The 14,850-nt window shown below is 53.6% G+C and overlaps 1 protein-coding gene across 3 annotated transcripts in view; it reads left to right on the plus strand.

The window, feature by feature from the left end:
- Positions 1 to 14,850, plus strand: part of SDK2 (sidekick cell adhesion molecule 2) — a 248,104-nt gene that overhangs the window by 185,525 nt on the left and 47,729 nt on the right. For all 3 annotated transcript variants that reach the window (XM_028521407.2, XM_036033413.1, XM_036033414.1), the window contains 8 exons: positions 76 to 257; positions 682 to 797; positions 8,616 to 8,811; positions 8,997 to 9,095; positions 9,489 to 9,680; positions 10,844 to 10,965; positions 13,055 to 13,164; positions 13,269 to 13,419. In XM_028521407.2, the coding sequence (XP_028377208.2) occupies positions 76 to 257; positions 682 to 797; positions 8,616 to 8,811; positions 8,997 to 9,095; positions 9,489 to 9,680; positions 10,844 to 10,965; positions 13,055 to 13,164; positions 13,269 to 13,419 (1,168 nt within the window). The remainder of the gene's footprint in view (positions 1 to 75; positions 258 to 681; positions 798 to 8,615; positions 8,812 to 8,996; positions 9,096 to 9,488; positions 9,681 to 10,843; positions 10,966 to 13,054; positions 13,165 to 13,268; positions 13,420 to 14,850) is intronic.

A 14,850-nucleotide genomic window follows, 5' to 3' on the forward strand; every position in this document is an offset into this window, starting at 1 on the left:
CGTCACAGACTGTTTCCCCGGCACGAGGTAGGCGTGCTGACGCCGGTCCGCTGCGCCCTGGCTTCCTCCCCTCAGGTACTGCCTGGCCGGGCTGCCGGTCGGGTACCAGTTCAAGAACATCACAGACGCCGACGTCAACAACCTGCTGCTGGAGGACCTCATCATCTGGACCAACTACGAGATCGAGGTGGCCGCCTACAACAGTGCCGGGCTGGGTGTCTACAGCAGCAAAGTCACCGAGTGGACACTGCAGGGAGGTGGGTGTGCCCAGTGGCCCCGTGGGGTCGGGGGGCCTGCAGGGAACAGGAAGAGGCTGGGGGTGAGCGTGATGAAGGCAGAGGCTTCAGGGGTACAGGGACCTTCTGCAAAGGTTCACACTAACTGGATGGTAAAACGACTTACGTTTAGCATTGGACCTAAAAACCACCCTGGGCATTTTCATATCCATCACTTCCCATTATCAGTCCCCTGTGAAATGGGTCTGACAGGTTTTATTCATGCAAACTGATCAAGAGAAAGAGGGCATCTGACATCTACACAGCAAGGAAAGAGATGATAGACAATGGGGGCCACACAGGGTCTGCAGACCCCATCCTCATGTTTTCTGTACCTGACTGGGCAAGCCAGACTGACTGTGCGCCTCCACCCCACCCCCCTTACCCCCGCTCTGCTCTCCTCCAGTCCCCACGGTCCCTCCGGGCAACGTGCACGCAGAAGCCACCAATTCTACAACCATCCGATTCACCTGGAATGCCCCCAGCCCCCAGTTCATCAATGGCATCAACCAGGGCTACAAGGTAGGTGAAGCCTGTCCTTGTCCCCAGGGGAAGCTGGGAGATGTGAGAGGGAGGCCACCGTGGAGGGAGGGGGTGGGGGGCAGTCCCAACTCTGTTTCTGAAATCACGGGCTCAAGCCAGCAGAGGACACATGACCAAGGCAAAGGGCCCGAGGACTCTCCCCAAGGACAAGTACAGGCCTCGGGGGGACAGACAGCACCCAGGTTGCGACCCGGTGCAAGGACATTCTCAGTGACACTGGCCTATAAACAAAACCAGGTTTGTTTTACATGTAAAAATCCAGAACCCACTTTCTTACTGCCATGCTGCAGCTCTTACAGGCATCCTGCTGGGTCACGTGTCCTAGGTCCGGGCTTGACCCCACGCTGCGTGAAGGGCATGGGACTAGGACTCTCATGGACTTGGGTTGGAATCCCAGGTCTGCCTCTTGCTGGCTCACTGGACAAGTTCTGTAATCTCTCAGAGCTTCCTTCAATAAGTATTTCAATATTTATTGAGCCCGACATTATTTACTGTTCTAGCTGCTGGGGAACGAAAATAAACTCCGTTCCCTCACTTGCCAGCAAAGATGATAGTGTGTATCCCTTAGGGCTGTGTGAGGACTAAATGAGATAATATTTGTGATCTGTTGAGCACAATGACAAACACATAACAAGTGCTCTGAAAATTACTTTAGCAATAGCAGTAACAGAAATGTATTCACTTGCTTGGGATGGTGTAACAAAGGGCTGTATCACACAGCCTGCAGAACAACAGAAATCGCTTTCTCATGGTTCTGGAGGTGGAAAGTCCAAGATCAAAGTGTCAGCAGGGTTGGTTTCTCCTGAGGCCTCTGTCTTGGCTTATAGATGGCCGTCTTCTCCCTGTATCCCCCTGTGGCCGTCCGTCTGTGTGCGTGTGTATGTGCGTGTCCAAATCTCCTCTTAGAAGGGCAGCAGTTGGACTGGAGCAGGGCCCATGCTAAGGACGTCATGTTAACGTAATTGCCTCTTTAAAGACTGTTTCCAAGTACAGTCACATTTGGAGGTCCTGGGAGTTAGGACTTCGCTGTATAACTTTAGGGAGAAACAACTCACCCCGTAGCAAACAGTACAGGCGATAACCGTGAGAGCGGCAATGCCAGTGGTAATAGCAACAGGAGTGACGGTGATGGTGGTGCCAGTACGTTTGCCGTCATTGTAACTGCGCTAAAAGCCAGGACTTCTCAACCATCCCCCCTAGAACCCAGACCTGAACCCCATGCCTGGCCCCTCCTCTCACCCCCCAAGGAGCACTTGGCATGGTCTACACCACGCCTGGACCCCCACAGCCTGGGGCAGGCAGGAGGGGAGGCCGAGCACCTGAGGGGCATGCAGCAGGAAGCCAGCTGGGACCAGGGGTAACTGCAGGCTCTGGTTCTGAGCCCAGGTGTCTGGAGACACAGACACTTTCGAAAGGTTCCCGTACCCACTCTGTGCCATGTCTGCACATGTACGACAGCCAAGATTACTTCTGGGACTGGCAGCCTCGGCCATTATGTCTGCACATTGGGGGTAGCTGGGCAGGAAGACTCTGAGATTAAGCCATGAGAGGGTGGCCGGCTAGCTGAGGGTTAGGGGGTCTTTTGGCCATCTCTGGGCCTGCTCTTGTTACTCAGGGTCAGTGTTGACTCACTCTATTAAGTCCTTGGCCTTGAATTCTAAGCAGACAAGGAGTGGGTGGGCCAGAGCCAGACACGCCCAGGTCACAGCCCTCACATCCCAGGCTAGTGGAGCACGAAGGCCAAGTGGGCTGTCCTGGGGCAGGTGCCGGGGCTGAACATTGGCAGCCTGATGGGCTGCAAAGCCTGCTAATTGGGACTCTGGGGGGAGGCAGGGGAGAGAAAGGGAAGGCCCAACTCGTGCTGAGGAGTGAGCAGGGAACAATTAGCTTTTCCTGCCAATTTTAAGTTTCTCCCACATATGGGAGGGCTGGGCTGCAAGCTTCTAAGGCAAAGGGCTCCTGTGGGGTGGAGAAGGGCAGCCAAGTGGTCAGGACAGTTAGGGCAACGACCCATTATGACCCAGAAGAAGAGGAGGCTGCAGACGCCCACCCAAGCCTGGTCGGTGCCCAGCACCCAGGAGCCGCTCGATCCGAATCAGTGGGCGTGAACTGCCCAGATACCTTGAGTGAGCCAGCCGAAAAGTAAGAAGAGCTCACACTTATGGCGCACTTTCCACGTGCCACGCAGGATGCGTGGGCTATGCTCACCTTCTTCTCCCACGCCAGCTGCACAAGAGTCCCAAGGTATTGTCATCACCCCATTTTACAGAAGAAGAAACTGAGGCACAAGAAGCAAGTGACTTGTTCAAAGTCAGAGGAACAGCAGAGCTCAGATTCAAGCTCCAGAGCCTGAACGTTTTCTTGCATTAAGAAGAAAATGTGGGCACTGGCTGGTATAGCTCAGTGGATTCTCAGTGGGCTGTGAACCAAAGCATCGCAGGTTCGATTCCCAGTCAGGGCACATGCCTGGGTTGCAGGCCACAGCCCCCAGCAACCGCACACTGATGTTTCTCTCTCTCTCTCTTTCTCCCTCCCTTCCCTCTCTAAAAATAAATAAGTAAAATCTTAAAAAAAAATAAGAAAAAGAAAATGTGTCCTTTGACTTAAAATAATGAAGGTAACTTGATGTTTTTCTAAGTACAAATGCATAGGAGCGGGAATTCTGTTTCCTGCTTCTTTGGCCTCAGTATCCCAGGGAGAAAAAAAGCAATATTTGTCCCCTGCAGACCTCCAGTGAAAATGGACTTTCCCCCTCCCCATTGAACAACATTTCGAACATCTGCTCAAGCAGGGAGAGGCCTGGAACGAGCCCATTCACAGCGGAATGTGCTCCGTTTACTTTCCAGCCTTCTGCTGCTCCCCTGGAATAGTTCGAAGCAACTCCCAGGATTGCAGCCTTTCACCCATAAATATTTCTGTAAAGAAATATTAGAGAGTATTTAAACATGATCATTCTTGTGCCTACAACGTATCAACAGCCCCCATCGGTGTTAAATTCCCTCCACGGCAACACCATTTCTCTTGCTAGTTGGTCTGTTTGCTTTCAGATCCACAGAATTACATTTGGTTGGGTTTTATTTTTGTTTAGGTCTCAGCTGATCTATAGATTCTCCGTCTCTTCCCTTGCTCTCTTTCTTTTTCTAGTAATTTATTGAGTCAAGAATCTCCGCCATTTGTACTATGGAATTTTCCGCAGTCTGGATTCCACTGATTGTCTCCCGGCGGGGCCATTGAACATGGGCCTCTGAAAACCGTATTTGCAGTAAATTGGAACTTAGAAAAAGAAGCTTGATCAGATGCAGGTTGGAGGGTTTTTCCCGCACAATATTATTCCCTCGACGGTGTTGTGTGTTTTCATCCGAAGGCGTCAGGCGTGGCTATCTCTCCCTGGCATGTGACCGCTGACCGTCCTTGTCTGATCTATGATTTCAATAGGAGTTGCGAAATTGGGGCCGTCAAAGGTTGTAATTCTGTCTTGATTTATTAGCTGAAATACTTAAAAAAAAAAGAGAATTTTCTCCTTACCAGCTTGTTGGTTATCCAACAGTACAGTTCATGGAGAAAGAACGTGGGAAACACTCACTTCTTTCCCAGGACTGACCGGTTTGCAGAGCAATGACGTGGTTCCTTAGCAACGCCGGCGGGGACAGGTGACTTTGGATTGGGGTGAGGGAGGCATCTTTTTGTTTTGTGTTGTTTGGGGTGGCATTACTACATACTTGAGGATTTTTTAAATACCTTTGATATGCCTCAATCCATTGCCATTATAATTCTTTTGTTTAAGATCTTATTTATTTTTAGAGAGAGGGGAAAGGAAGGAGAAAGAGGGAGAGAAACATCAATGTGTGGTTGCCTCTCACTCACCCCCTACTGGGAACCTGGCCTGCAACCCAGGCATGTCCCTGACTGGGAATCGGACCCTCGACCCATTGGTTCGAAGCCCGTGCTCGATGCACTGAGCCACACCAGCCAGGGCCTGTTATAATTCTTACTGTCATTGGCCTCTTCAGGTTGACTCATGAATCCATTGGCCATGGCCCCAGGAGTCTTTAACCCCTTCCTTGCTATCCATAGGGCAAGATGTTCCAAAGTATCCACATCTCCTATACCGTGCCTGGGATCAGCCCCATCTTCAATGAGTCTGTTCCTTTAGCGGGAATGATAGTTAGACACCACAGTCTGGGTGCTGGGGGTGCACCTTATTCCAGCACTGGTTGCTGTTTCTAGGACAGCTAGGAAATGCTTTTTTTTTTTTTTAAGATAAAACACATACCAATACTTCCAATTCAATGTCAAGACTACAAGCTCCTTAATAATCTCATTAGTCTTTTGTGGGCATCTTTTTTCTCCAGCCCGAAAATGCAGTTCCCAGGACACCAAGATAATTGCCCACCTCCTCCACCCCCCAAAGGCCCACCCCAGTTGCAGGCGGGAATACCAACACCGTGATTACTGAAAGTCGTTTCAGATCACTGGCAGTTCTTCCCGTTTTTCAAGTGCGTCCCAGTTGGGATGTTCTTCTCACCACACATCACGGAGCTGCTAAATCTTTGGAAATAGTTTCTCACTGTGTCATTTCGCTGCAACTCAATACACGGTTAAGCTCATTTGTTTCATTTGGGTTTCGATTTTTAGGGATTGATTTTTTTAATTTAATTTCATTTTGTAATTATGTAGTCTCTTTACATGGCTCCAAAGTTAAATCTACAGAGCAAAGTAAATTCAGGGGAAATCAGCCTGAATTCTGGTCCTCTCCCTCCCCCACGGGTGTGATTTCTTTTTGTTTGTTTTGGTTTTTCCTGAGATTATTTTAACATAAACAAGTACATGCATACATAAAGGCATATCCTGTCCTTTCTGGACACCTGACAGCAGACCCTGCACGCTCCCCACCCTGCTTTCCGGCCCACATGCCACCCTGAGCTCACCCCCCATCAGCAGTCTCCGGAAACGCTCCTCGCTCCTTTCATCACGTCTGTGTCTCTGTGTCATGCTCACCGTGGGAGTCTCCCACAGCACAGCCCACCTGCTCCCCAGGGAAGATATTCTGGGGGTTTCCAGTCAAAGGATAGATATAAAATTTTGCTACAGTTGCCACATTCCCCCATTATATTTTTTAAGTTTTTCCTTTAATTTTCTAACAGGAAAGAAATTTACCTGATTCAAGCACCAACAGATATAAAGAGATAGTCGTACAGCAGCAATCCTGCGTCCCTCCCCAGGCCTTTGTCTGCCCTGTTCTAGCCCACCCCACCCCAGAATTCTCTCTCCAGAGAGCCACTGCTGCTCCTGTCTTACATTCCAGGATGTTTTGTGTGAATCCATGTAAATGCAAAGAGATAGACAGAGAGAGAGAAAGACAAAGGAAGGGAGAGAGAGAATTGCCCTTTCTTTTTTTTTCTAACTCCAGCAGCTAGCAGGCCATATACACCATCCTAACTTGCAACCCCATAATGCTTCCACCTGTAAGTGTTCCCTATAGTAGCCTGAGGCCCAGAGAGGTTGAGTGACTATCCCAGGGTCACACAGCAAGTAACAAAAGCAGGCACAGATGGCCAAAAGACTCCCTAACCCTCAGCTAGCTGTGATCTTCATGGAAGGTCTCAAGTCCCCAAACCAGAAGCCAGATCCTGGTGCCAGCTCCTCAGCCACCCTGAGCCTCAGTTTCCTTTTATGTAACAGCCCAGGACAATGGTTCTCACCTGGTCTTCACGGTGCTGATGGACTTGGACTAGTCCACAGTGGGCTGAGCCCAGGGCCAGGCCCACAGTCAGAGCTCTCAGACGGCAGCCTGCTGGGTGTCACTCACCCCGAGATTCCATCCCAGAGCCGCCTAGAGCCTGGCTCCTCTCAGGCCATAGAAGGTGCCGAAGGCGATTCGAGTGTCTTCCCGGCCCTCGGGGAGAGGCCTCTCAGCCCAAAGCCCCCCGTTCTTCAGATGCAGCTGGAGAAGGACAAGTGGCTTGGATCCCAGAGTTAGTATTTTGTCACAACCACAGTTTTGCCGCAGTCACGGGCTTCAGGCCTGAAGTCGCTGCTGGGGCCTGGAACCACACTGCCGGTGCCCTGGGCGCTTCTTCTGGCCCTTTTGTGAGACCGTTCCGCATGGTGATTGTTTTAGGGCACCTGTAAAGACACGCTTTGTCCTTTTCCTTCATTTTTATTTTATTTTATTTTTTTTAAATCCTCACCCAGAGATATGCTGGTTGATTTTCAGAGAGAGGGGAAGGGAGGGAGAGAGACATCGATGTGAGAAGCACCATCGGTCACAGGCACCCCTCCTGGGGCCTGAACCCACAGCCTGGGCATGTGCCCTGGCCGGGACGTGAGCACACAGCCTTTTGGTTTATAGGACGATGCCCCAGCCGACGGAGCCACACCGGCCAGGGCACGTCCTTTTTTTTTCAAAGGGTAGTACGTGTAATTGGCCTAAACCCAATACAATGATATTTACCCAGATTTTGCACTTGCTGGGGAACACACCACACAATTCATTCTAATGGTATAATTAATTCAACTTTACATTAATTAAATTAAATGAAAACATTAAATTTGTTCTTAATCTACTCCTAAGAAGTTCAGCAATTTAATTGCTATGAAACAAGATAACCAAAATAAGGAGGATATTTAACATACTTATTAAATGCCACTTAGGATTTCTGATTAGTATTTTTAGGGTCTAATTAGTATCTGATTAACTTGCTATAGGCTATCTTTTCACAATACCAATTACACTTTAAAACACCCTGTGTAAACACGTGTTTGTGGAAGGAGAAGACTAAGCATCGTCGCGGGCGGGAGTCAGTCGGGAGACATCGGCGCGGTGTTGTCTTCTATCTATAAATACCCTCGCTCACTACAACTCACCGAGGGTTGCTTTTCACCATTAATTGCTATTTAATCAACTTCAAATGAATGAAGAAATCTCCGAGACCGGTTGTCATTGCCGGAGACAGAGGAAGGACTCGGGAAACAGGAGTGTGAGGCGAGGGAGCGAGAGGCAGGAAGAGAAGGAGGGGGCGGGAAGCCTAGGGAGACGCGGGTGGTGCTTGTGGACGGGAGATTAGACAGGAAGAGATGCTGGATTTCCCCGGAGTTTCCTCGCTGGCTCCCACCTCGATGTGACTGTTAAGATTAAAATCGCAACTTGGGACATGCTTAAAAGAATGAGTTATCCACACACCATGGTTCCAGCTCTGTGGGAGAACCCCAAGGGGGCCGCCACCCCGGCCCAGATGGAGGAAGGTGTTGGGATTAGAGGTCCTCAGCTTCCTACTAGCTGTGTGATGTAGACTAAGTCACTTAGCCTCTCTGCGCCTCATCCGTGAAAAACTGGGGCGGCTTCACGGGTGCTCCGCCTGTGCAGTCGCCCGGGGCCCCACACTCAGAAGGACCCCGTGTTGTTCAGTGCTCCGCTGCCGTCATCTTGAAATCCTTAATAATTTGGGCACAAGGGGGCCCTCCAATTCCATCGGGCGCTGGATCTGCAAACCATGCGGCTGATCTTGGTAAAAGGTCAGACTTCTCTTTTGCGGGGTTGCTGCGGGAGTCTACAAAGCCCCCGTGACTCATGGTGCCCCTCCATCATCGATGAGCAGAGCAGCGCACCAGAGTGACCGCCCAGGACAGGCGCTCCAGGGCCCTGTGGGCATTGCACAGCCATCCCTTCCTAGGAGGAGGGCCACAGGGGCCTGGGCTCCTGGACACTCTCTGTCCATTAGCCCAGCCTGTGGGAGAGCGCTTCTCCTCTATTGGAACATTCTTACTGCCCTGCTTTAATTGGTGGCATCTCCCCAGCTAATCGCCTGGGAGCCAGAGCAGGAAGAGGAGGTTACCATGGTGACTGCCCGACCCAACTTTCAAGACAGCATCCACGTGGGCTTCGTGTCTGGCCTGAAGAAGTTCACTGAGTATTTCACTTCTGTGCTGTGCTTCACCACTCCCGGAGACGGGCCCCGCAGCACCCCCCAGCTGGTGCGCACCCTCGAGGACGGTAGGCACCACCCAGCCCTGCAGGCTCTGCCCTGCCCACCCACCCAAGGGGCTGGCACAGGGGGGTCCTGGTCTCATCTCCCATCCTGGGGCACCCCTGGAACACCCCAAGCTGTCTTGCAGATGGTGGTATCTCTCTGGCTTTAACTGGCATTGGGCGGGGTGGGGGGTCCTTTTGGGGGACAGTGCCTGGGCCTGTGGGACACCTGAGCTTCAGTGAAATCCTGGACACTTCGCTGAAGGTCAGCTGGCAAGAGCCAGGGGAGAAGAATGGCATCCTCACAGGTAGGCACTGCGGTGTCACTGAACCGGGGTGAGGAACGGGTCTTCCGGTCCATCCCTCAGCCTCCCACCTAGTGTCTACCCAAAGCTCCCAGCAGCCATTCTTTCTCAGAGGGGGCTCAGAGGGGCTCTTGGCCCCTCCACTCTGTGACTCAGCCACAGGCCTCATTGGCCACTCTGATGACTTGCCCATCTCCTGCAGTCCCCTCCCTACAAATGGCGGCATCCCACTGAGGGTACCCCTGGGGCCCCAGGCAAGATGCCCCCACCTGCCTCAGCCCCAGAGCTTCCCGTGGGTGGCCCACTGCCAGACTAGTGAAGAGGCGAGGAGCAGGGCAGCGGGGCCAAGGCCAGCTCATGGCCACGGCCAAGCTCATGCCCCCGGGGCGTCCCCAGGGTACCGGATCTCCTGGGAGGAGTATAATCGAACCAACACCCGCGTGACACACTACCTGCCCAACGTGACCCTGGAGTACCGCGTCACGGGCCTCACCGCGCTCACCACCTACACCATCGAGGTGGCCGCCATGACCGCCAAGGGCCAGGGCCAGGTGTCCGCCTCCACCATCTCCTCGGGCGTGCCTCCAGGTAGGTGCCCGCTCAGGCGGACTCCTGGCCTCTTGCCCCCAATCAGCATCCCACTCAGGAGGGCCCTTCTCCTTCAGGAATGTGGGCTTTCTTTCCCCTGAGCTCTCCCCTCCCTCGGGGCCATGGTCCCTTGGGTCCTCCCTAGAGCAAGCTCCTTCTCCAGGTTCCAGAGCTTAGGTGAAGGGCCCGTGAGCTCCCCACTGGTTCCTCCCACAGCTCTCAGAAAAGCATGGGCTCCCAGGGACACCACCCTTGTCCCCCCGCCCCACTCCCCACTCCTCCACACCAGATTCCATACCAGTTAGCGGTACCTGGGACTCAGGGGAAGAATTCCCACTGCCACACAGAAAGTCCAGATGAGATTCCACCCAGTGCAAGTGTTGGCTGGGGACGGACAGAGCAGGGTGGGAATAAGCTTGGACTGGCCTGAAGGGCCAGCTGGGATCTACTCTCAGCTGTAACTTCTGCCACACTCCTGAGACCTTGAGCAAGTCAGTGCCCCTCTGTACCTCAGTTTCCCCCTCTGTATTGATGAGAAAATGTGGACCAGAGAGCCCCGTGGCCCTGCCTGCATTGGGGCTGCGTGCTATGCTTGCATGACCTGGCCAGAGCCCCACAGCCTGCCCACACAGTTTTGGTCAACTCCAAGTGACAATAGCAGTCACAGTGACAAATATTTACATGGTACTCACCACGCTCAGAGCTAAGTGCTTTATCTGCATCAACTCAGTCCCTAGAGTAGGTGATACTGTGATCATCTCCAGTTACCGAGGAGGACGCTGAGGCACAGAAAGGTTAGCTAACTTGCCCAAAGACACAGGCATGGAAGCAGTGGGGCTGGATTCTGATTCATCGACGTCTGACCCCAGAGTCTGTACCCTTTCTGTTCCTCCTGAACCCCAGGGTCCCTGGTCTGAAAACAGGGTCTGCCTCCTGCCCCCACCCTCCTTCTCACCTCTTTGGGTTTGGGAGGGGAGGTCAGTTTGGTTTCTACACGAGCCCAGCTCGTTTCGTGCGCCTCCAGCTCCCTGTGAGCGTCTCAGGCACACCCAGACCCCAGCAGAGGAAGCCCTGGGAAAGTGGGGCATAGCCCCCTCTGTGCCCAGACGGCCCTGTTTCCTTCTCACCCCAGACCCTCCCCCCACCCCATTTTCCCTTGTCAGAACTCCCAGGGGCCCCCGCCAACCTGGGCATTTCCAACATCGGCCCCCGCTCCGTGACCTTGCAGTTCAGGCCCGGCTACGACGGGAAAACCTCCATCTCCCGCTGGCTGGTAGAGGCCCAGGTAAGGCCCGTCGGAGGGGTGCCCTGGAGGCCAGAGAGCTGCTCCTGGCCTCAAGCATGTGCATGCTCTGGGGTGCGAAATCATATGTGTTTCCACCTGCATGAATTTTTACCTGCAACTGTCAGATGGCCAAGCACCCAAAATGCCCACATTCCCAGTACTGTCTCACCCACATCACCTCCACACCTGTGCACCTATGCACACAAGTGCACACCAGTCCCCTGGGAGAGGATAGTGACCAGCTGGCCTGGCAAAATAACCAGCTGCCACTCACAGGTCTTTATTTGCTAAATTTTATTACTATCATCGTCATTATTATTACATTTCCATCCCCCACCCTCTCCCCATTGGCAATCATCAGCTTGTTCTCTACATTTATGGGTCTGTTTCTGTTTTGTTTACTCATTTGTTTGGTTTTTTATATTGCACACGTAAGTGAGATTACCTGGCATTTGTCTTTCTCTGTCTGATGTGTTTCATTGAGCATGACACCCTCTGGGTCCACCCATGTTCTCACACGGCGAGATCTCCTTCTCCCCTCTGGCAGACTGAGAGTCTGTGCGTGCGGATACCGCGTCTCTATCCCACCAGCCAGGCACGGACGCTCAGGCTGCTCTCCTGCCTTGGCTGTTGCTACTAACGCTGCAGTGCACATAGGGGTGCACACTTGCTTCTGGATCAGTGTTTTGGATTTCTGTGGATAAAATGCCCAGAAGTGGAATTGTGGGGTGGTGTGGGAGTTCTATTTTTAACTTTCTGAGGAACCACCCTTGTGGGGGGCTCCGCCCACAGGGACCCCAGGCCGCCACGGATGAGAATAAATCTATCAAGACATGATCTGCTTAGAGAGAAAAGGTGGCCGATCTCTCAAAAGAGAAGGGCCAGGAGCCTGTTCCTCAATGGCCTTTTATTGGGTTCATTTGCATAAGAATACAGATAAAGCTCATTAATCATTGTCAAGCAGTGAGGATCAAACAATAGATAACAAAGAACTCTGAGGGCCTATTTTGAGTCAGGGTCAGATAGCTAAAGAGCTGTAAAACTTTGAGGAACAAACTTACTTCTTGCTTGGACCCTTATCATTTAATTGAGAGCATTCTAAACAAAGCAGGTTTCACAGGATTTTACATATTCTTTCTTAGGCCTGATCACCCGGAGAACCTACCCTTTCCAGAACAGGGCTGCACCACCCTCTGTCATTGTTTCAGGCTTAGGTGGAGCAAGGGAAGTAAGGCAGCCAGGAGATTAGATTTCTCACAGACAAGGATTCATGCTTTGTCAAAGCCGAGGGTCGAGGGTCCATCACCCCCTTTTGCTGTAGCCCCCAAAGTCCTTCCCTGGGGGCCTCCCACATGATCATGCCTGTCTTAGATCATTCCCTTCTGGGGAATCCTACCCATCATTGGCTAACCGACCAAGCATTGGGGGCCAGTTATGGATGAAGTAAAAGGAGTAGGCTCAGTGCTCAAGCCAAGGAGATAAGCTTTTGTCTCCTTGGTGGCTTACGGTCCAAGGTCGCTCCCTCAGCCTTAGCCTTGGGGGTGGTTACAGCTTCTGAAACCAAGCAGGGCGGTTCCCAACACACCCTGCTGTTTTCCGCAGCGGCCGCACCAGTTCACAATCCCACGAACGGTGCGGGAGGGTTCCCTCTCCTCCACCTCCTGGCCAGCGTTTGCTGTTGGTTGGTTGATGAGTGACAGGCCTACAGCCCTGTAAACCCATGATTCTCAGCATGAGGGGAGCATTCAGGGGTTCCAGTGACTTCGCTGGGGTTTTAGAAGGCTGCTGGGGTGTTCAGAGGAATTGCCCGGGGGCCTGTTGCACACACGGGCACCAGCCTCAGATGATCAGCCAGGTGCAGGGCCTGCACGGAAGCAGGTTTGTGACAGGAGGTTCTGATGCAGGAGGGGCTCGGAATCAGACACGAAGGCTCGTTTAAGGGCCTGGACACATGGTAGCCCCATCTGGTGCCCTCAGGTTTGGATCGAGACCCTCCATGGACAGGGCTTGATCCTCTTAGAAACTGGGACTCAGAGCACCTGCCTTGGGCCCGCAGATGGGAAGGTCTGAGGGCATCTCCCTTCTCCAGGTGGGTGTCGTCGGGGAGGGTGAGGAGTGGCTGCTGATTCACCAGCTCAGCAACGAGCCCGACGCCCGCTCCATGGAGGTGCCCAATCTCAACCCCTTCACCTACTACAGGTAATGGGGCAGGAAGGGGGAGGGCTGCCTAGGCCGACCGGGATGGGCTTCAGCCCTGGGGTCCTGCCCTCACCATCTTGCTTGTCCCCTTCCCCCCACCCCAGCTTCCGCATGCGCCAAGTGAACATTGTGGGCACCAGCCCACCCAGCCAGCCTTCTAGAAAGATCCAGACCCTCCAGGCGCCCCCTGACATGGCCCCGGCCAATGTGACCCTGCGCACGGCCAGCGAGACCAGCCTGTGGCTCCGCTGGATGGTGAGGCTCCTCGAGGGCAGCGGGGGCGGGACGTCTCCTCCATCCTCATCACCTGCAAAGGCGCCATTGCCTCCAAGGGGCCACATCAAAGGGGCGGCGCCAGAACACCTGCAGCCCCCTGCTCTCATTTACGCCGCAACCTGGAAAGGTGCCTGGCAGTCACCCTGTGCCAAATGCCCCACCTGAGGAGAGGGAGCTAGAAACAGTGTGTTGGGCATTGTCCTGTGCCGAGCACTTCACATTTTTAATTTCATTTAACTGTTCATTAAACCCACAACAGACACGCTCTTCTCCCAGTTCGCAGGTGGGGACTCACCCACAGCCACCCAGCACCCAGGGGTGGGCCTGGGGTTCAGATGTAGGTGGTTCCCACGCCAAGTCAGGAGTGAAGGGTAGCCTCTGAGGTTCAGGGGGAGGGGACAGAGGGGCCGTCAGGCTCTCAGACGTCCTCACAGGTCAGGGTTCTCACTCCCCAAGGTGACCCTGCAAGAGGAAATAATACTAACCTGCCGAGGGGGTCCTCTTCCATCTGGTACTGTTCTGGGTGCTTTATTCAAAGTCAGGCTTTGAACCCTGTCCACATGCCTGCTGGGGGGGGAAGCCTGGGCCCCAACACTCACAGCCTCACCACTGGGCCCACTGACGTCCCATCTTCTAGGGACCGTTCTCCCCAGGCTTTCCCCCAGGATGCCACTTCCCGGCACAGATCCCACAAAGCGGCAATCCGGGAGGCATTCAGAGCAAGTGGGAATTCTCAGACAAATAAATGGTGGAACAATGAACGCCCAATAGCCTGGCCCTCAGAGAACCCAGGAACACCAGCTTGGGGAAGGGCCTGCCCCCCAGGTCCCTGCGGCCACAGGGCTCTCTGTTTGCACGTCAGGTCTCTCACTAGGGGTACAAAACGGAGCTGGTACAGTGCCGTGCTGTGGGCGGGGAGCCGAGACTGCCTTTCGCGTGTGGGGACAGACTGATGAAAGGAGCTGCTGGCTCCCTGGGCCCTGGACAAACGTCGGTTGTTAATTAGGAGTCCCCTCCCAGGTGTCGGCCACGCTTCAGGCTCAGGCAGCCCTCTGTCCCCGCTGGCCTTTCTGTCCCTTTTCTCCAGGCTCTGCTCCCCTCCAGGCTGGCCCCTGCTCACCTCCTGCATCATCGCACTTTAAAGTCTCCAAACATTAAAAGGCTAAAGAGTCTGATAGTGAGGGGTGGGAGGGAATAAGAGGCTGCTGCCCCGGCCCCTCCAGTCCTGCTCCGTGGTGCACGGCCGGTTCCCTCTGCTCGGCAGGTCAGGGAGCGTGCGCACAGGCCGTCGCCAGCTCTCGGCCGGCCCGTGGATCGCCGCGGGATGGTCTCTGCACTGCTCCCCTGAGGATCTAGAAGCGGGGCTGGCAGGAAGGAGGAGTGTGTAGGGAGTGGGGCAGAGGCTGAGGA

The sequence above is a fragment of the Phyllostomus discolor genome, chromosome 8 (assembly GCF_004126475.2).
Source record: "Phyllostomus discolor isolate MPI-MPIP mPhyDis1 chromosome 8, mPhyDis1.pri.v3, whole genome shotgun sequence".
Taxonomy (NCBI): Eukaryota; Metazoa; Chordata; class Mammalia; order Chiroptera; family Phyllostomidae; genus Phyllostomus; species Phyllostomus discolor.